Below are 22,595 nucleotides of genomic sequence, written 5' to 3'. Positions count from 1 at the left end.
TAACTTTCCATTATTATGCTCGAATTGTATGGTGGCATATTCTCCTTTTAGAGAGTATTAATAACTGGACAGTCGTGATCTAAATGTAACATTTATTTATTTATTTATTTATTTATTTATTTATTTATTTATTTATTTATTTATTTATTTATTTATTTGTTTATTTATTTATTCAATTAGTTGTTTCTGTGCAATATCCTAATTGTAAGTATGTTCTGATCCATTGAAATAATCCCGGAAATGCCTACTTTTTTCATATCGTTCTAGCTTGACTCAAACCAAATTATTCTGAAAGTCTAACAGGATGTTGCAGCTCGGTATCGCTGCCACGTTGACTCCTTTACAAGTGAGTAAAGGGGCCGTGGTGACTGGAGAGCGGCAGGCTGCGGTCCGCATTCCACGGGAAGGGTTCTGTCCTGCCAAGCAGAGCCCAAACCATCAGGGGTCATCATCTCGTCTATTGTCTGGAAGAGGAAGAAAAACGCCTGCAACGCGCGCCGCCATGTAAAAGTCTAAGGAAGAAGCGATTTTTTTTTTTCCAAACTGAGAGAGTATTCATGGAATAAAACCAGGTATGGGCATTGCATTCAAAATGTGATCTGCAATGTGATAACATTTAATTCTTCTAATCTTTCTCGTTTACGGACATGTCATGTTATGTCTCGTGTCATGTGGAAATGTCGCAAACTGACAACAAAGACGTGCTAATTCTAACAGTGTGCCAGCGCTGAATGCAGACTGAGTCTGTGACAGGATGCAACAGTCCTGTCGATCCATCTTGGAGGTAATAAGCCACCAAACTGTAGCTATATTTACCTATGGGCAGGAGGAAGGGAGGAAGGACGTGGTGATCAAATAAACAAGAATCCACGCAGAGGAATGTTGTTATAAGGGTTGTTTCTGAATCAGGTGTGTAGTAACACATGGTTTTGGATGTCCCATCAGTTGCTAAAATATGCAGTCTGAAAAGGGAAAATTTGTGGAGAAAAAAGAAACTAAAACACCGCATGATGTTTTATTTTAACACAGAATATGTGCCTGCAGACTAAAACTGGTCACTCCCTTTTAAAAACACAGAAGGGAGGAGATGACTTGGAGAAGCCCCAGATGTTTTCTCTGGCATTTTTTTGAGCTCCACTAATTGTTTTCATTCACTCCAAGGACTCCATAGAAGTTTAAAGGGCAGTTTTGATGTCAAATCTTCCTTCCTCAGTCTTACGTGTCCATGCAGATGTCAAAAAATGGCTCGGTGAAAATACTGCAAACACCCCCTCTTATTTAGTTCAATTTAAATCTTTGACTTTCTTGAATTACTTTAGCAGACAAACGAGGAAGAAATAACATGCAAGTGTAAAAAAGAAAAAAAAAATCCATCAGCATATGCTTTAGAGGAAATAAAGCCGTGGAGATGTTTCTGCACATTCACAAGTGTTGATGCCGCCACAGTGGCAGTGGGCTGCTGTGTGGGCGCTGGAAGCAGAGGATCTGTGAGGAGGCATGTCTTGTGTGCAGTGAATCAGCCTGCTATTAGCAGTACACGTGGGAGCTCTGGCAGACAAGGTCGACGAATTAAAGGTGCCAATATCTACCTGAAGAGAAAATGCAAATGCACGGTTTGATTGCTGACAGTTTGGTGCATTACAGTAAATTAGAATATCATCAAAATGGACGTTTGTTCAGTAGTTCAGTTCAAACAGATTCATTGTATACAGAGTGATATATTACAAGTGTCTATTTTGGTTTCTTTAGATGTGTAAAATCCACAATTTAGTTTCTCAGAAAATGTAAATATTATAAACCGGTTTAACATCTTATGTAATGACTTAGACAGTGATGTTGAAGAAGATTATCTCGCATCAACACCCTTCACAGGGAGGCTAAGCCACAAAAGAAAATTGCTAATGAGATATCCAAGTATTAAGTGAAAGTTGAGTGGAAGGATAACACATGGTAAAACAAAAAAAGGGCACAAGTGAAAGGGGTAACCTGCCGATGAGTTGACATTTGTCCAACAGATGGTCACTGCCACCTTACGCAAGGCCATAAAAGTTTATTGCCAAAGAAGCTGGGTTTTGTTAGAATGTGGTGTCCATTTATATTAATAGAAAGTTAAGTGGAAGGAAAACGTTGCACAGGCAACTACCTTGATCTCCTTGTGAAGCAAAGTTAATTTAACCTTTCGGTGTGGACTTTGGCTGCGTTAAGAGCAACTGCTCGCAGATGTATGCCGAACATGTGCTACAACTATCACCTTTCTTGTTTTAAGCCACTTCTGAATAAGAGACACCAGAAATCTTTTACCTCAACTATAACCACTGCTAAGGAGAGGGGTATAAGGGACTAAAGACAAAATTCAAATAACAACCACCATACTACAAGGGTAACCAAGGACTTTATTTTACTGAATACAGTCAACTGAAGTGACCAAAATGCCGGCAGCCAAGAAAGACAACATCTGACCTAAACCCCTCAGAGAAAATATGTAGCGTTGCCAAGAGGAAGATTAGAGATTAGAGACACCAGACTCAACAACGCAGACAAGCTGAAGGCTGCCATTAAAGCAACCTCCGCCTCCTTAACACATCAGTCTTTAATATATTGACCTACATTGATCCACATTTCTGCTTTTAAAAATCAATTTGTTTCTCTTTTTTTGTCTTTTCTTAGAAACAGAATTTTGAGTTTTTACAAGCTATGACCTGTAAGTACGTAAATTAACTGATGTTGACTTATGCAAACAACATAACACAAAGTTAGTTAGTTTTTTTTTTTTTTTTGAATTAAATTACTGAAATAAATGAAGTCTTAATGATCCTCACATTCATTGACCGTCACTTACACATCTGAATCCTTGTGAAGAAAAGGCACGTCGTACAAAAAGGGAACTTCTACTGTTAGGCTGACATGTTTCTCACGTGCCAAGTTTCCTGTCCCGGGAAAGTCCTTTCCTTCCCTTTGAAAAGTGTTGTGGGGGGGAAAAAATTACTTTGACAAGAGTCTGGATGAGAAGAAAATGAGAAATGTATTAAAACCTTGCAAGGTGAGAACAAAAGTACAGAGTCAAAGGAATCTGTCAAGTCTGCTCTGACTAAGTGAATTCTGGCTTCTTTTTATAGGTTCTGGTCAGCCGGTCATATAGCAGCAGGTTGTCGCCGTCTCTGGGTATTTCCCAGCAAAGAGAAGAAAGGCTTGATTGGATTATAGGTGTGAATCTTAGATTGTTTTGCACCAAGGATTCCAGGGGAGCCCAACATGGATGGTGTTGCCATTTGTCTACTGTTAATGAAAGGAAGTTGCTTGATTCATAAAAGGCAGCCTCAGTTCTGGGTTGGGGAAGTTACACCTAGATGCAGCTTGACCAATCTCCTGATAAGATCATGCAGACACAATCTAAAGCACAAGAGGGGTGAGGAGCACATTATAAAATTTTCCATCACAAAAGTTCTCAAGCCAACCTTGGAAGTTCTGCTCAAAGTTCACACTCCAGCCTGCCTGACGTGTCTTAGTCATAACAGAACCAGAATCCATTTAGCACAACTCTCCTAACTGTTAAAATTCCCCTAAATTTCAGGCGTCAACTTGGGACTTTTGCTCCTCAGCTCCTAATCACTAGGAAAGCGTGATGAACTGAAAGTGAAAGAAGAAACAAGATCACAGAGCATAACTGCTTTTAGCCTGAACAGTGCAGGGAGCATTCCATCCTTTTTGTGTGTGTGTGTGTGCGTGTGTGTGTGTGTGTGTGTGTGTGTGTGTGTGTGTGTGTGTGTGTGTGTGTGTGTGTGTGTGTGTGTGTGTGTGTGTGTGTGTGTGTGTGTGTCAGAGATGAACACAGCTCTTTGAAGGGTATTCAGAAGGCCTTTTGTGAACAGCCATTGTCTGCCTGCTTGCTGCCACGGTAACACTCTTCACAGTGGCAGCAGGACTAAAATGCTGCAGTCAGAATTGACAAATGTCTCACCAGAAAATGTGAGAAAATAATTCCAATTTTTACCTTAACACCACGCAGCGATTTAAAATCTGATGTCGCTTTTTTTTTTTTTCACAATTCCTCGCTTTTTTTCTTTCTGCCAAACACTTTCAGAAAAGCGACTCATACAAGCAATCTGCAAGCTGCTTGTTTCTGTAGTTTAAAAGCAGTAATGGCTCTCAGGGAAGGCATCATTACTGCAGGGTAAAGCAGAGCACTTCAGGATTGTTTTTGCATGACCTTTCATAGAGCGCTGTGTTTTGTTTTGGGGTTTTTTTTACCCATGTTTATAACTTAGTGCCACATCTGTATATGTGATGCATTCCAAGTGTGAAATCATCAGCAGAGCACATTCAACAACCCAATATTAAAACTGAGGCTCCTCCGAAGTCTATGGTTTAAACATTTATATTAATGTTTTTAGGGGAAGAGATTCCCTTTTTTAGCCTGAATTTGACTGTGGGAATGCGCTTTTTCAGGAACTCAGGCTGGAGTTTATGGCAGTTATTAAGAAGAAGGGGACTTTGCTCTGTGGTTTTTGCCAGAAAAGGCCAGTTGTGCAGCACATGTGTCCATTTGTGCCTGCACTAAATATGTTTTGTTTCTTTTTCTGTTTCTGCACAGTTTTGTTAATGCATAAATTTTCAACGGGTGTGCCATATTCACATAAATGTTTAGCCCTGTTTGAGCTTAATACTTTTGCAGAGAGTTTATTATTTTTTTCATCTTGTGAATCTCTATGCCACTAAAAGGTCACTGAATTTCCAGCAGCCAATGCTAAAGATGAAGCACAAACTTCAGTAAATAAAGATATCATTAAAAGTTTGTTTTTTTTGTAGTTGTTTGATTTAAAATGTGAAGCAAAATACAGATTTATTTTACAGAATCATGCAGAAGATTTTTTATTTTTATTTTGACAGTTGTCCAACTGATTTTTTTGTCAGAAGGACGGTAAACCACAAAAGACCATTGCTAAAGAAGCCAGCAGTTTCAATCATGATGTATACAAACATACTAGTTTAAAGTTCAGTGGAAGGAAAAAGTGCGGTAAAAATTGAAACAAGTGACACCACATCTAACGACGTCAAAATTTACGAACGTTATGTCCATGTGCTCTACAATTTGTGGGATCAATGCTTGGCATCATGGTATATAAGTAATCAGCACATGGCACCACTGAGTGGTAAAGGAAGCCCACATTGTTTTAATACATTTAATGAATGTAGTATCACATCCTCATCTTTATTATCACACTCCTTTCACTTAACTTCTTGTTGATATGTTTGGATAAAGCGCCCTGATCAGCCACCCTTTTCAGCAGGAACCGTTTGTAGCTAACCCTCCCACAGAGAGGGATCTCACTTAAGTCAGCAGCATGGTTAGCCAAGTTGTTTGTGTATGTTTTTCTGTCACACTGTTTCTTTCTGCTCAACTTTTCATATATCATATGACCTTTTGTGGACTTTTATGTCTCTGGAAGGGCAATGACTGTCTGCAGGCCAACTGTCAAGTCTTCTGCATTATTTTTGCAAAACATAAGAGGAATGTGTAAAATAAAATAAGCAAAAATGAGATATAGACGCTTGAAATATAACACTCTGCGTGAATAGCTCTAGATATTGTATGAGTTTTGAATTACATAATGAAACATAGCATTTTCATAATATCAAAATTCATTGTGGACCAATTGAAAATTTACATTTTTAGAAATCATCCTCATGCCCTCTTTGCATGGTCGGCAGTAACATCTTTAAAAAGCACAATTTATAAGCGCTTTGTTTAAGGCTGCCTTGTTTGTGGGGATTTCCAGCCTTTTCATATAGCAGGAGAAGTTTAGTTCACAGCAAAGTTTTTCCTTGAAGGTGGCTCATATCCTTGAAGGTGATATTTGTGCTGTTGGGAATAACAGAACAACCCCAGTTGGCAGCTCTTCCCAACAATCCTGGAGGTGTTGTTCTACAGGCAGTCATGAGTTTCAGGATGCTCTGGGTCTCCATTCATCATGACCTTCCCGTTCCTGTTCACTGCCATTTCCTTCTTACGTAACAGATAGTAAAAACTTTAGGAAAAACTTTGGTTTAACTTCACTCTTTGTTTGCTTCGCCTGGTGTTCTTTTGAGTTGCGGTTTTTTTTATCATACAAAAGAAGAATAACATGTACTCATCTTTGTTAAAATGTTGAAGTGAAGGTTTGAAGGTTTTCTCTTTCTTTCTCCTCTAGCTTATAGATGATCCCTGCTTTCTCATAGATTATTTAAAGTGACAGAAGTCTTGTTCCAAAGGGACCAAACTGTTGCGTTTTATGGATTAAAACGCAAACTCTCTGAGTTGAGCTTACTGTGAGATTAAGCTGGAATGTTTGGCAGAGCTTCTGATGACTGGACTGCTGACATATCTTTTGCTCATCCACAAAGTGCAGACTTGTCGTTTCCCATTCTCTATTCCCTCCGATAAGGCCGTCTGTCAGCCTGCTTCCTCTTGTTTAGATAGATGTGACTGCACTGTATATATAGCAGCCATGGTTCTTGGATATCAGTCACTGGCAGGCCCTTTTAGCCGTCTAAAATAACCTGTTATCACTTCTAAAGAATAGTTGAAAGGAAATGTGGATTTTCGTCCTCTTTTACTGACAAAACCTTTAATGCTTTTCATCGCTCTGCCCTGCAGTCTGCCGAGCACCATGTCGGGGATATCCGATGGGAAAAAGAAGTGGGCAGCGGTCAGGGATCGCCTGGGCTCCTCTCAGGACTCCGACACGCAGCAGGAGGCCAACCTGGAGAGCGCCGACCCCGAGCTGTGCATCAGGCTGCTGCAGGTTCCCACCGTGGTAAACTACTCGGGCCTGAAGCGTCGCCTGGAAGGCAGCGACCAGACATGGATGGTGCAGTTTCTGGAGCTGAGCGGGCTGGATCTGCTCCTGGAGGCCCTGGACCGGCTCTCAGGCCGCGGGTGCTCCCGCATCGCCGACGCCTTGCTGCAGCTCACGTGCGTCAGCTGCGTCCGAGCCGTGATGAACTCGTCAGCGGGGATCCACTTCATCATCGAGAATGAGGGCTACATTAGGAAGCTCTCGCAAGGTGGGTTCAACAAGCTTTTCTCGTTAACGTGTGTTCATGTCTCAGACAATTAAAAAAAAAAATTAAAGCGAGGCACAGTTAATCACCCTTTTCCAATATTATGTAATGTTTGTTGTGTTGGTCATAACCCACAAGATGAAGGGATTCTCTGTGACTCATCCTGCTGAGCCGAAGTTTCCTGTCATGCACTCACTGCCTTGCACAAATGTTCATACCCCTCGAACTCTTCCTCTTTTTGTCACGCTAAAACCATAAACCTCAATGTGTTTAACAGAGATTTCACATGGTGCGCAGAAATATTTATTTAGGATTTCTGAATCTTTATTGGCAAAATAGCTGAAAAGATTTGTGTGCGTTTTTACCGAGCAACTTTAGACATCCTACTCTGGACTTTCTACGAAATAGCTAAAGGTCAAAGAATGCCCCGTTTATCTGAAACCATCTTCCCTTTGACTTTGACTTCACTATCCCGGCTGATGAAAAGCATCTGCACAGCATAATGCTGCCATCACCATGTTTCACCATGGTAACCGTCTGTTCAGAGTTCAGATTATTTTGCATTTATTCTACAAAATTTTGTTTTGTCATGTGACCAGAGGAGATTCTTTCACACATCTGCCTCGGCCCTCCACCCACACATGGCTTTAGTCAAACTGCACAAAGTACCTCTTCTGATTTTCTTTCAACAGTGGCAGATTTAGTCAGATTTATGGAGTAAATCATGAATAACTGTCTTTTGTCTCCTGAGCCATGGATCTCTCCAGCTCCTTCATAGTTACCATCTTGGCTTGCAGTTGTACCAATTTCTTTACATTTTCAGATGATAAATGAAACAGTCTATGAGATGTTCAAAGCTTGAGGCATTGCTATCTATTTTGTTCCTGCTTTAAATCCATGTTTAAGCTATCTTCAATGTTCTGTAGATGCTGTAATATTCTCTAGCAACACTTTAAGGTCAACAGCTGTTTTTTTCTCAATAATAAGAAAATATTACACAAGTGGACCCAATTTTCTAATGAAGTGACTTCTGGGCGCACTTAGAAATAAGTGTATCAGATCTAAAATGGGTTAATATTGATTTTTTTTATTTTGCAAATGAACAATTGTTCCCTTCCAGTAGAGTGAAGTTGGAAGACACTGTACAGACCAATGACAATGTAAACATTGTAAATATTGGATTCTTATCTAAAGCAAAATGCCACATGTGTTGCAAAGTTCAGTTTTGAGTAATCTCAAAGACAGCGAGACAACACATCCTGCTTGAACTTAAGATAATAATTAGAGTAATGAGGCAGAAAGAAAATTTGATTTACCATAACCAAAAGTGTGAGAACTTAACGTGACAATACAAATATTCTGCAGCCTTGGACACCTCGAACATCATGGTGAAGAAGCAGGTGTTTGAGCTCCTCGCCGCCCTCAGCATCTTCTCCGCAGAAGGTCACCGCCTGGCTCTGGACGCTCTGGATCATTACAAGGCAAGCAGAACGGATGCATCTGCCACACGCTCACCTGCTTTGGAGCTTGCGCTAGCTAACTGGTTCCTTGCTCATGTCTGATTCTCCCTCCTTCAGGGCTTGAAGACACAGCAGTATCGCTTCAGCGTCATCATGAACGAGCTGCAGGGCACAGATAACGTCCCGTACATGGTCACACTCCTCAGTGTCATCAATGCGCTCATCTTTAGCACAGATGACCTGAGACAGAGAGATAAAATCAGAAAGGAATTCATCGGTAAGTTGTTCAGTTCACGAACAAGGTAATCGCAATGTTTGCCAGTGGACGCAAACGGTCAGCAGCGTTAGCTTTGTAATGCATTTCTTTGTCACTGGGTCTCCAGCTAAGAATAGGTCCAATGGCCTAATTCTCACACAAAACGCCTGAGAACTAAGTGTGTGCAACATTCTGTTTTCACAAGTTTAGCAGCACAGCTCGTGCCTGAGAAACTGCCATCAGTCTTGGGTGGATGGATCAAACTAATTTAAGAGTTTCATCATTTCTTTAAGACAAGGTGCCATCTGGAAATCTGAGCCTTAAGAAACACACAATGCTCCCCCATAGGAGCAGCACCCAGAAATCAGTGTGGCAAACAAGGGAGCTGCAGCTAAACAAACATGTCAGCTCCCACCACATCAAAAGCAATTAGCCACCTGATTGACCCCTCCTACTATATGATTGCTCACCTGGTATCTGCGGACATTGATGCCGAACTAACAGCACCCAAGTGCTGAAGGATTGTTAAGATAACCTTAGAAAAAATCTAAAACGTGAATGTTGTGATAGTTTGAGCTTTATTTTTTTGTTTTACTGTTTCTGTTTTTTGCAGGCCTCCAGTTACTTGACATTCTGCCAAAATTAAGGTAAGCCTGCTGTGGATGAGTCTTGTCCTCTTTCTCTCCATCTCTAGTAATAAAATTCATGCAGTATATTTTATTAAAGTGATTAACAGGCTGCAGGCACTGCTTGATCTGCCTTTAATGGTACTTGGAGACATACTCGCACAATAATTTGCAGGACAAATATGGAGAAAAGAAGGTTAGCTGCAGAGACTTCAGCAGCCAAGAAGGCTGTTTAAACACTTTCACCTCTGCCTCATTAAAATGTTTTTAACTGATTCCCTGCGATTTGCAGAGGTACAGAAGATATGGAATATTATTTTTCACAAGATAAGTCTTGAAAATAATTGTATGTGTTCTCATAATGTATTTACTGTACATTAGATGACCATTCTAAAAGATGGTCATCTATCTGAAATATTTTTTTTATTTTTAAGTGAAAATTATAAATGTAAACATTCAGCTAATTGCATAGGTTCATAATAAAACAAGACCCTTTTTATACAGTTCTCTTTATGTGTTCATTTCTTTTAACATACCTGTCCATACTGTAGTATTTGGTAAAACAAAGAATAATGAACCATGTTTTTATGAGCTCCTAAACCATAAAAATCCCAGGGTGCTTTAGTGAGATATTTTAAATTTTAGCTTTGGATTGGAGACAGAGATTTTAGAGCTAGAATTAAACCGATTTCACTCTAATATTGGGTTTTCAGAGATCAAGAGGACGAAGACTTGATTATTCAATGTGAAGCTTTCGAGGAGGCAATGGCGGAAGATGAGGAGGAGCTGCTGCGAGTGTACGGAGGCATTGATATGAGCAATCACCAAGAGGTGTTCACCGCACTCTTCAACAAGGTGAGTGCAGCAAACGACTGGAGTTATCCAATTACATAGAAAGTAAATAAATACAGGCTTTGGTTGCATTCAGGGCAGTGTAGATGATGTATTAAAGTACCGCTTGTAAACCCAATTATTAATCGAATATTGAACTCTTCTTGTTGGAAACATTGCAGCTCAGAAGGACAAACTTCATTGCAGTTTCTAATTAGTTTGTACCAGAACAGCAGACAGAAAACATGGAGATACGGAAAGAAAAAACTGATTTGGAAGCAAAATATCTATTTTTTTCCTCTTTTTTTTTTTACTTAGAGGAATGATCTTTTCCTAGGAAATAATCTGTCATTATTACATCAAAATATTCATTTTCATTCATTCAAAACACAATCTAACCATTTGCAGTGGGAACAAAAACACTTGGATTAATGGAACAAGAGCAATTGTGTCCTTTCCATGTTCAGAGAAATATGTGAAGTGGCTGCAAAGTTGCAGGTTTCAGATTTTATCCGTGAGAATTTTTCTCCCATGTCCAACTCGTATGTGTCTGCAGGTGAGCAGCTCTCCAGCCTCCCTCCAGCTGCTCTCCATCCTGCAGTCCGCTCTGTTGCTCGGGCCGAGCCGGACCGACATCTGGCTGGCTCTAGAGTCCATCACCAACAGAGCCATACTCCTCGCTCAGGATTGTGAGTCAGCACTGCCACGGCAATGCATTCACTAAACACAACACTCAAAAGAGGCTAATAGCATGATTAACGTGCGAAGGCGAGCGTTTACCCAGGAAGACGGATTTAAGTGCATCATTAAAGCGAGGCTGAAAGCTTTTGTTGTTGTGTGAGAAATGCTTTTAAGTGTCGTTCGTTGCTGTGTGTGTTTGCGTGCTCCAGCCCAGATGGAGTCCTGTGAGAAGATCATGCAGCGGCTGATGTTCTTCAAGGGGAGGAGCTGCGAAGGCCACCATGAAATAGACGGGCTTGTGCTGAAGGTGGACAAGGCTGTGCAGACTGGTCTGGATCAGGAGGATGGAGACGAGCAGGACACCAACACAGCATCCACTCAGAAGCCTCTCTGTGCCTCTCCACCCCCGCCGCCGCCGCCACCACCACCGCCGCCGCCGCCGCTACCTGGAGGGCTGGGTGGGCCTCCTCCTCCACCGCCACTACCTGGAGGGCTGGGTGGGCCACCTCCTCCACCACCACCCCCTCCACTGCCTGGAATGCCTCCACCACCCCCACCACTACCATGTGGCCCGGGCATGCCTCCCCCTCCGCCACCATTACCAGGAATGGGTGGTGCACCACCTCCTCCTCCGTTACCCGGGATGCCTCCTCCTCCACCTCCTCCGCCAGGGATGATTGTGCCTCAAAGTAGCCTGATCCTGGGATCCAGTACCCCATCAAAGCCAAGCAGATGCCCCACTCTGAAGATGAAGAAGCTCAACTGGCAGAAGCTTCGCTCTGTCACAGGCAAGTCGTCATTGCATTCTCGTACATCTTAAGATTGACTCGGACTCGGGTGTTTAACGTCGGCGTGAACGTTTTCAAAAATGAACTCCTTCTAAATGCAATGGAACTGCAAGACTTTTGTTTTTCAGCCTGCCCTTTATATGGCATTTTACAAACTTAGGGGCTTCCTTCAAAGGGTTTTCCTTTGACACTAACCAGCAACGTAAGGGTTGCTGCTGACATGCTATACCCCTGTTCAGCTAAAAGTATTCCCTGATGACTGCTGTCTCTTTTACTTGAATAATGCCACTGCCAAAAGGTAAAGAAAAAGTTGCCTGATGTGTTTGGGGAGCAGCACAACAACCTTAATATTTTGACGAGGCCTCTAAATTCCCCACATCTCAATCCTTTAAAGCACCTGTGGGATGTGGTGGAAACGGCTTGGATCCAACGAGACCCCACTTCCCAGTGTAATGAACTTCAGACCTCTGCTGCCACAGGACACCATCAGAGGTCCAACGAAGTCTCTGCCTCAACTGGTCAGGGCTGTATTGACATCAGTAACAGAGATTACACACTACTAGGCGGGGGGGCCTAAGGTTAGGCCTTATCACTGCGTCTTTGACTTGTTCCATCATGCCCAGAACCTCAGGGAAATCACCAGAACAATTTGAATTCCTTATTTTGTAAACTCCCAAACTCTTTGATTTGGGAGTTTCTTCCCTCTGGCTTCTCCTGCCCAGGTAAAATGCATTTCACATGGGTTTGTTTTTTACTTTCATAATTGTTTTGCAGTGCAAAAATAATGGAAATACTAACTTTTTTTCAACTTTATTCCAGGCTTCACTGTTTTCACAGATGAAGAATTAACAGTTCTGTAATTCCAATAGTTTCTAAAGAGACTTAAGGATTTTATGTGATTAAAATTATTGAAAATTCAATTGAAGATATAGACTCTTTAGTATCTGTTCTTTGAGTCAAGTTTGTTTGTATAGCGCATTTCAGCAACAAAGCTGTTCAAAATGCTTTGCACCATTAAAAACATATTACTTTAACAAATTATTAAATGAGCAGGAACATATTGCATTGTTAATGGAAACAGGTGGGTTTCCATAACCATGTTGATTTAAAGTAATTAAGCCTTTCAGCATCTTTGTAGTTTTTTTGAAAGTTTGTTCCAGATTCATGGTGCATAGAAACTGAATGCCACCCCAAACTGACAATGAAAGATTCATCAAAATAAACAATTTCTTTAATCATTGTTTAATTTTTAGAAAAGCTGCATTTTTGCAAACCAGTGTTTGGATATAACATTAATCCTAATGATCCTAAATCAGGTCTCCTTTCTCTCTTTTTTTCTTTTCTTCCTCTCCATGAGCGCAGATGGTCAGTCCATGTGGGCGTCGGTTCAGAAAGAACCGCCTCCTCACGAGCCAGACTACGGCAGCATCGAGGAGCTCTTCTGTCTGCCCGTCATCGAGCCCAAAGACAAGGGAGCAGCTGCTCCTGTGAAGAAGGAGCCCAAAGAGGTGAACACCTCAGAAACATTACTTCAGACAGAACGCACGTGTGTTTTTGTCAGCCTTGATAAAAACGCATCAATCTTTGTATCTTCTATGTGTTCTGTAGATAACATTCATTGATCCAAAGAAAAACTTGAATATGAACATATTCCTGAAGCAGTTTAAATGGTGAGATTTTACTCTCAATTGTCTAAAAAAAAAGCTATTGTGCATCATGCTATATTTCTAAAGTGTCTGTCTTGGGTTTTTTTATGCTCAGCACAAATGAGGAGTTTGTAGCCATGATCCAGACAGGAGACCGAAGTAGGTTTGATGTAGAGGCGCTAAAACAGCTTATGAAGCTCCTACCAGAGAAGCATGAGGTTTGTTGCAGTCTTTACTCAAATAGTTTTGGCACACCTGTCTGCTAACTCGTTACCTATTTTTGAAGTTTTACTTCTTGTGTATTTTTGGCATAGATTGAGAACTTGAAGTCCTTCCAAGGAGAAAAAGACAAGCTGGCAAATGTTGATCGCTTTTACACCTCCCTGCTTAATATGCCATGGTAAATTTCAGCGTTATTTCTAGCTTTACCGCACATTTTTAGATTACCTCATCTTGATTTCAAATATTCTGTGTGGTTGTATACGTGCACATCTTAATGCTGTCGAAAGGTTTTAATCTAGCAATTGATTAAAAAAAGTGAAACTCGTTTATTCAGTATATATTGTATGTACAAATATTTCAAGTGGTTTTTTTTATGCTTGTGGCTCAAAGCTAGTGGAAACTCAAAATTCAGTTTTTTTTGAAAATTGTTATATTTTATGAGATCCCAACAAGGAAACAATTTTTGTAAAATTTGTTTCCTTTTTTTAATGGCCCACATCCAGCTACATTTTACGCTGCTCAATGATACATTAAGTGTATTTAATGTTTTTTGTAGATTAACATGTAAATAGTCTGATTTTTAGCAATAAAACTTGCTGGATAGCTGTGGCCCTACTTCCTTTGAAGTTATGGGAAAGGCAAAATATTATAAGAAATGCATTCAGTTTTGTAATATTTTTAATTTGACTATAATTTTGCCCTAGTCAAAAATAAAGTCTCCCTCTGTGTTGGTGGGTAAAATTTGAATTGTTCTTGAATTGCAGTTCAGGGCTGCAGAACAATAAATCCAGAGACGGCAAATGGCCCCCAGAAAACACTTTGCCGTACAGCATATCTCATAAAAATCCAATTTTTTTTAATTACACTTATGTAATCAAATTGTCGGAGACAAAATTTGTTTCCGTCAGCTGCAAGATGGAATCAAAATACTGATGTACAGGAGTTTCACTGTTTGAATTCGGTTGCTGAAATGGATGAAGGTTTTGGTCATTTGAACGATTGTGATGCACCTCTACTTGACACGTTTTCCTGTCCATGTCCTCAGTTATCAGCTCAGAATTGAATGCATGTTGCTGTGTGAGGAGACGGCATCACTGCTGGAGATGCTCAGGCCTAAAGTGAAGCTTGTCGAGGAGGCCTGCCAGTGTAAGTACACGGGCGGTGCACGTCAGTTGAAACGCTTAAACTGTATGCAACACTTTTTTTTTTTTTTTTTTCCCCAGCTCTCCAGATGAGCACATTGCTGCCCAGTTTCTGCAGACTCATCCTCGATGTTGGAAATTTTCTCAACTATGTAACAACCCCCTACACTCTTTTATGCATTTACTTGAGATGATATTTAGCCATCGTGTGCATTTTTTTTTTTTTTAATTGTCAATCTACTTTCAGGGAAGTCACACAGGAAATGCTGAGGGTTTTAAGATCAGCTCTCTGCTCAAGTTAACGGAGACGAAGGCCAACAAGAGCCGTATCACGCTGCTTCATCACATCCTGGAGGTATACATACAGGCTAACAGCTGTCCAGACTTATTTCCCTCTCAATCAGTCATGAACATGTTTAATTACCCACTTTGCGTCTTGTTTTCCAAAGGAAGCAGAGGCGAACCACCAGGAGCTGCTGGCTCTGCCGGATGACATAGAGATATGTCAGAAAGCAGCAGGGTACAGAGATATTTACTCATTTTCATGACTTTTTTTTTCTTTTGGTACTTGTAGTTATATTCATTTAGATGTTAATTAAAAATTGCGAACAAAATAGTTGAGACCACAGCTGAGGACTGCAGAAGACTGATCCTGGGAGGCAGTGCATAGTACACTGGTTGCAGAATACACATTGTGATGCAGTTAAAGTCCTCAGCTTGACTTTTAGTTCTTGAAATTAAATTTTGAGGCCATTTATCTGGTGAGGAGGAAGAAGATAAGACCAGGGGTTTAGAAACTTAAAACCCAACGGAGAAACTTAGGCTTTGTTTACATACATGTCTGGAAACTGTCAGTATTTTTGGATGTTGATTGGGGAAAAGTTCCACGTTTAATATGCACTGCATCTGCTGTAGTTGCCATTCCAGGGCACTATATGGCGCTGTGACCTTTTTTTTTTTTTAATTTTTTATCTCAGTTCTTGTTACCATTAAAAGTCCATCCAGAATCTAAAGTGCAAAGTGGCTCCGACACTGAGCAAAATTTGTTTAAGCTAAATATTGTGGCTTAACAAGTAGAGGGATAATTTGGTGAGAGTGGTTACTGATTATCACCATTTGCAGATTTAAAGATGTTTAATAGTGGTGGAGCCCACAGAAAAATTATCATTCAATCTTTTTTTTTTTTGTCTTGAATTTGATTGGTCACATATCAATTTGATGACTGCTTTGTAAAAATCCTAACCTAAATGGCTCGTCTATATATAGTAATTTCTTCCTGTTTTTAGAAGTGCGTTTTGTTTGTTTAAAAACTGGTTTATCTGCTTTGGAGAGAAAATTGGAAACACGACATAGGATGTATTTTTTTTAACTTCAATATTTGTCGTTTTTTGTGGCTCTATTTCACAGATGTTTTCATGTCGATTCACTCTTGATTCTCAGATCTTTGAGATGTGTAACAAAGGGCTTTCTGGGTTCTTCCTAGGGCCAATTTGGAGTCCATGCAGGCAGAAACCGGTGCTTTGCTCAAACAGCTCAATGACTCTGCCAAGAAAGTGTCAAACTCTGTGGATGAGGTGAAGGAGCAATACGCAAAAATCCTTGAGGTAAGAGGTCACTCTGAAGGAAAAAATGCTTGCCTTTTTTTATGTTTTCTTTCCCTGCAGCTGGATCACATCCTAAGAGGTGGCCTTGCTCTTTACTGCAGGAAAATCTAAAGGCGTGCCAAAGTTTAAATGAAAGATTCACAGAGATCGAGAAGCAGAGGAGTGACCTGGCTGTCTACTTGTGCGAAGATGTGAGTCAGCTGTCGCTCGAGGAGCTCTTCGGAACCATCAGAACTTTCAGAGAACTTTTTATCAAGGCACTAAAGGTGAGGGAAAATAATTCAATGCTAGTTATCTCAAATAATATCAGATTTACTTTAAAACCGTTTTTTTTGTGTGTGTGTGTGTGTGTGTGTGTGTGTGTGTGTGGAGTCTGTACGACACTGCACAGCTGAGGCTGACTTGCATGAGTGGGAGTTCAGTTAGGAATATATGTATCAATTGACTCGAGGTTGAATGAAGGCTTATTGTTTCCGCCCGAGTGATTCAAAGACAAATTGCGGTGTATATTTGGTAGTCATCAGTGATGGTGACACTCTTTGTTTCATGATGAAAGGAGAACAAAATGAGGAAAGAACAAGCTGCCAAGGCTGAGAAGAGAAAGAAGCAGCTGGCAGAAGAAGAATCAAAGAGACGGAAGGGAGAGAATGGAAAAATAAGTAAGTTTTGCTCTGGAAATCTAAAATGCTGACCCAAAAATATAGATTTTTTTTTTGTTTTTTTTTAATTGAGTTGGAGAAAATTTCCAGGGCAAAAGAATAACTTTCAGTCACCTACTTAAGCTTTTATGATTTTTGTTTCTTATAGTTTGACGAACAAACGCTAATGAAAATCACTGTTCCACATCAGTTGGGTTTAAACATCCCTGTGTTGTAACTGACAGGTCAGCTTTGCGGTTTTGGGCCTTTTAATTCACCATTCAGTTGCTGCACATCATAACTCTTTGGTTAAATTGAGCTCCTGACCATTAATTTACTTTTCCCGACAAGAAGGCTGACTGCTCTTTAATCAAAGGCAAGCTGCGTTCTCAACAAACTTACTTTTGATTGATTTGAATGAGAAAATAGTCTAAAGTTTTCCCCTTGGCATTTATCATAGAGGTAATGAGCACCATGAGCCCACTTGATGTGCAACCCAAATCCTTAGTAAATGTAGTTTTGAGTTTCTGCCCTGGTGCTTTGATATCTTCCTAGAAATTCAACATAAAGGGCATACTGTAAACATTTCCTCAGAATCAAGTGGTTCCTTATACTTCTGATGTCCAAATAACCAAATAAATGTATGTTTATGTTCTGTGCAACACCAGTGCTGCAACGTAAATCTGTCCTACGAGCAGTAATTGTATATTTCTCACCAGAATGTGTACCTAAGTGTTTCTAATATTTTTTTATTGTTTTAATGACCTTATTTGTTGCAGTAAAGAGAGGCGTTTTGCCACAAAATGATGGCTGTATCATCGACCACCTCTTGGCAGACATCAGAAAAGGTTTCAGCCTGAGAAAGACCCGGCCAAGGTGCGATTCGGAAAGCCTCTCTTCTAGTGAAATGCGTAGAGATGCCTGCCCACCTGGTAAGGACAAGAGATGGTGGTTTCCATCCTCAGCTCCTTGCTCCATCCCTCAATGCATTAACCGCAGACCACCAACCTGTCTTCTAAGATTATATGTGCTTCTCTTCCCAGCCTGCATTTAGCTAAGCTAGCGTTGTTGCAGCTGCTTCGTGAAGCTACTATAGAGTTTCTTTGCTTGATGAGCTCTTTCTCATGCCTGCTGTGTGTTTTTTGCTTATTGTGATTCACCAGTGAAGGACAGTAATTCAGCTAATATGTGCCACTCAGGAGTTTACGTGCTCTGATTGACATGGCTGTCTTTTCTTTCTGGCTTTTGAGGCAATATTTGAACCGATCTTTATTTGAAATGGTTACACAGCAAACGACTTCAATAAATTTACAAGGAAAATTATGCTGAAACTAAAAGTCACAGTCATGTTAAGAAACCAGATAAGCTTTGCCAATTCTGCTGATTGATCATTAAATATGCTTATAGGTGATTAGAGATGGTTATGCAAATATTAGTAGGCACCAAAACATTGCTTTTTAGTCTGTCTTTATAATTTTGCCTTTGACATATTTCAGCTTTTCTTTTTATCCTGACATTATTATACCGTTTTCCTTTGTAAATTATCAGTGGGGTAGTTTTTAGTCATTCCTTCTCTGAAAAAATTTTTCAAATCGGTCATTAAAAGTTAAAACCCATTGAAACTCATGCTTCGTGGATGAAAACTTCTGGCTGGCCCTGTGTATCTCCATCAGTACAACCTGCATCTCTCCTTCAGGTTCAAGTGTGAAGTCTGCAGACGAAGGAGCCGCACCCTCCACTCCCACCAAGCCTCACTCAGAGGATCACCAGCGCCCCGAAGGCGAAGTGAACGGCTTCATCAGCCCGACAGAAGAGATTCCACAAGCTCCACAGCTGAATGCAGGCCAAGATGGGACAGCGGTGCCTCCCAATCCAACCCCTGGACAGCCATCTACGACGACGCACATCCCTCTGGAAAGGCCGGCATCGCTACAGGCCGGTAACGGCCGAGAGAAACCCACTGCCTCTGTGCCAGACACAACACCACCACCTGAGGCTGAAGTTCAACCAGGACTGCATACAAACAGCTTTTCTTTAGATTCAACGGAGACTAGCGTCCTCAGTCCTTCATCCCTGTCAGATTCAGACCTGCTTGAGGCCGTGCTGGACAGCGCATCGACCTTGGTGCATGAAGTCTCAGACGAGTCCGGCATTAGCAAAAGCCTTGATAACCAAGAAGGTTCATCTGTTACAGACACTAACGGGAAATGTGGTGAACTTCCCAAAGGAGACCACAAAACAAGCCATTTACCAGAAGCGAGGGGACAAGATGAAGGTGAAGACGAGGAATATGTAACTGTGAGGACATGCGGGGAGGACGAAGTTTGGAGTAGGAAACACTCGGAACCAAAAACGAGTGTAGTTGCACTCGATGAGGGCATCAGCGGGTGCGACGTCCCAGATGGGCAGGAACCAGAAGACGTGCCGTCGGTCTCTGAGGAAGTGTCCGCCTCTGTTGCGCCTGAACCAAAGAAACAGCTGAAGCTCTTTAAGCGAAGCAAAAAAAGGAGTAGTCAAGGTAACCCATTCATTCATTACAATAAAGATCATGCTTTGAATACTAGCTTCTCAATGTTTCTTAAAAGGGAGGCCATATTTTATATTGCTTTGTTCAATTTACTTGTCATGTTGTATCTCTTGGTGAATTTATATGAGCACTTTTGCATGACCTCATCCATTTTTAAGGAACAGTACAAATGCAAATATTAAATACTGAATGGATTTAACTCTCTGGTCAGTTTGTTTTGAATCTTCTGTTTTCCGTTTGACTCTCTGAAACACAAGGTAACAGTGGGAAAAGTGGGAAACGACACACTAAACATAAATCAGGCTGTGTGTTGCAGTGAGGTAGGTCACATCGACCCGGTGCCAGACTGTAATCAGGATTATCCTAACGAACTCAATCATCGTCAGAGCTCTGTGCCAATAACACGTCATCTGTCGGTCTAACTGGAATCAGGATATTTTTCATATGTCTGTGTCGTCTGACCCCCTTTTTAATGCTTGCTCTCTAACACTCTTCAGACTCAGTGTTTGGCCATGCTGAAATCTTTCCTTGAGGTGATTCTAATGCCAATCAAAGCTGGTGGAAGCAAAAACCTGCCGCCGCACTGCCATGCGCAGCAATTAATCCAGTTCTGATCTCGGTCGGACTTGCAGTGTGAAAGTCGCTGTGGTGTCATTGTTGACTTTCCCCATAAAATCTCACTTTTGTGTCCTCTGTCCATATTTAACTGTCCATTCTCTGGAACTACAAGTGGGACTGTCTACCAACAGTCTCCATGTGCTTTCTGTAAACTTGGCTCTGTGCTTTTAACGCAATGAAAACTAATGTAAATGCATTCAAATGTTTCATCACTTAAACATTTAAATATGTATTTTTTTTCCGTTTAGATGCATTTTAATCTGTACATTTATATATTTCTAAATATATTAAAGTATTTCTGGAAAAATGTATCTAGCCTGTATTCATTTCAATATCTGTTTCCCTACAGGTGATTCCAGAAAAAGGAAACCGAGAGGAAAAAGAAAATGTTAATTTCATGCTGGATTTATAAGCTGAAGAAAAAAATTTTAATGGTCTAAAATGAGAATATTTACTGCAAGAACTCTGAAGATGTTGAAGTTGTCATCGGTCATCTACAGAATCTCCCTTTGACCAAGAAGTAAAACATCCAGGTCTGATTTTGCACAGCATGGGTGTTGAAGTGTCACTTTATGTAAACTAGAGTTTGTTGTTTATATGAATGCAGAGCTGTACTAAGATATATAAATATGAATGTGCTTTATATGTTTGTATATTTTGTAATTAGTGAAATGTGTTTTGCTATGAGTTGTGGTTACCCTGCAGCACCCATCGAGAAGATAATGTCATTGCGAGATGTCTAAATTATCAAAACAAAAAAAGCAGCTTTTGTCTCAATTTCTTTATATTCTAGCAATCTGTGAAATAAATAACTAACTTTTAATGTTGAATATATTTTAATAAAATTACTGTATTTTTCTTTCTTCCTCAAAGTGTTTGTCCCCCAGCCCTTTTTGTGTTTTTTTGCTGGGTGCTTCATAACAATAAAATTTGCCATGATATACATTGCTGGCCACATTTATTGACGGTTGATGAAAATGGGTAAAACGTCTCCAAATAAGTTTATATTACAACATGATCTCACGTTAAACAAAATAGTTCATTTTTGTATGTACTCTCTTTTTGAACGTGTATTTTTTGACATGCGCTCATCAATGCGGAGGGTAGTGCTGGTGCTGGACACTGCAATGCATTAGCACACTTAGTCCAAAGAGTTGTATACATACCAATTAACCTGACTGTCATGTTTTCGGAGCAAGCTGGATTCCCTGGAGAGAATTCCTACATGAACAGAGAAAACATCAAAATTCCAATCAGAAGGACCCCATCTTGGGATTCACTCCCAGGAATCAATATCCCACTGTGCAGTCCCAAAACGGAACAAAGAATTCAAAGTTATTGAGCACAATATAACCATGGAAAATGAAAGCTATGTTGCACAGACCTCAATGAGTGAGTCAGGAGGTCACAATAAAAAAGCACTGCAGGGATTACTTGCTTCAGTTAAGGCCATTGTTCTGGGCAAAATTGTGTCCATAGCAATTTTCCAAGGTCAGAACCAGTCGTGAATTACGAACACAAAGGCTTCTCTAACATATTACAAAAAAACTTATCACCCAAGACTTTTGTGAAAACAATTAGTTGAAAAGTTTAAAGGTTGACTTTTTGGAAGGTGTGCTGTGAAAACTGGTGGAAAAAACTGAGCATTACAGAAAAAAGGACATCATGCAGAGGATCAAGCATGATGGTGGTGGTGGGCTGATATATTAATTAAGGTTCCATAAATGGTGCCTTAATTTATGGAACCATGGATTGTGCTTTTTGGCACTAATTCTTCAAGCAAAATATCTGAACTTCACTTCAAAACCTTAATCATAACTTTAATTATTAATTAATGTTGCTCTTTTTTGCTACACATCTTATTTATATAGAACAAACACGACAACAAGTCAAGAATTTTACAGCTGAGTATAACGTCCAAATGACTTGTACCAATGATTTAGTCTTAATTAATTTTAACCATGGCTGATTTCCTGTTTGAGTTGTGATGCTTTTATTTTGAAGGCGCCGCTTCCCTTTTAACTGTTAGCGCAAATGCAGCTTAACGGCAATCAAAAGACAGAGTAACGGAGCTTATAAAATATATTTTATTATGAGCAACTTCCTTAATAGAGGCACAAGGTATGTTTACTATCTAAATAAGTATATGCTTCAAATTTTGTGGGACTCAAACTATGCATTTTAATTACAAAAGTAGAGTTATTTTAAGTTTTAAACGTTTTTAAGTTCAGATTTATTACTATTGGACTTACAAATCATCAGTAAAGGGTCATTCTTCATTCAGGGCGGCATGCTACAAATTATAGGCCTGACTTGATTACAAAGCCTTTGCTTCTCTATCAGCAAATGAATACTTGAAAATGAATCAGTGGATGATAGAAAGACTAAAACAGACAGATACAATGAAATTGGTTTCTGATCGGCCACAAACTGAGCAGGTGACACCAGGCAAAACTAAACCTGGTCTGGCGCAGGCTAGCTGCGATAAATCGCCATGGTAACTTTTGTGCTGCTG

General features: G+C 40.3%; 1 protein-coding gene across 5 annotated transcripts; it reads left to right on the top strand.

Annotated features, from left to right (window-relative positions):
- The first annotated feature begins 338 nt into the window (after positions 1-338).
- LOC103458541 (inverted formin 2) lies at positions 339-21,025 on the top strand. Of its 5 annotated transcripts, XM_017302585.2 has the most exons (23): positions 344-572; positions 6,635-7,044; positions 8,407-8,522; positions 8,619-8,778; positions 9,371-9,404; positions 10,097-10,238; positions 10,771-10,903; positions 11,105-11,683; positions 13,046-13,191; positions 13,292-13,353; positions 13,445-13,547; positions 13,644-13,729; positions 14,597-14,697; positions 14,775-14,845; positions 14,941-15,048; positions 15,143-15,213; positions 16,177-16,297; positions 16,399-16,563; positions 16,854-16,956; positions 17,715-17,867; positions 18,632-19,453; positions 19,720-19,782; positions 20,430-21,025. In XM_017302585.2, exons 2-22 carry the CDS (start codon positions 6,648-6,650, stop codon positions 19,779-19,781), a joined length of 3,735 nt encoding a protein of 1,244 aa, XP_017158074.2. In that variant the 5' UTR covers positions 344-572; positions 6,635-6,647; the 3' UTR covers position 19,782; positions 20,430-21,025. The 5 variants fall into 5 exon arrangements, 4 of the variants coding, with proteins under 4 accessions (XP_008397661.1, XP_017158076.2, XP_017158074.2 ...); XR_014085925.1 differs by having other exon boundaries at positions 343-572; positions 18,632-19,782; XM_017302586.2 differs by lacking the exon at positions 19,720-19,782.
- Positions 21,026-22,595: the final 1,570 nt, after the last annotated feature.

The sequence above is a fragment of the Poecilia reticulata genome, chromosome 22 (assembly GCF_904066995.2).
Source record: "Poecilia reticulata chromosome 22, P_reticulata-male-v2, whole genome shotgun sequence".
NCBI lineage: Eukaryota > Metazoa > Chordata > Actinopteri > Cyprinodontiformes > Poeciliidae > Poecilia > Poecilia reticulata.
Note: the sequence above shows the minus strand (reverse complement) of the source record. Positions and strands in the feature narration are given on the sequence as shown.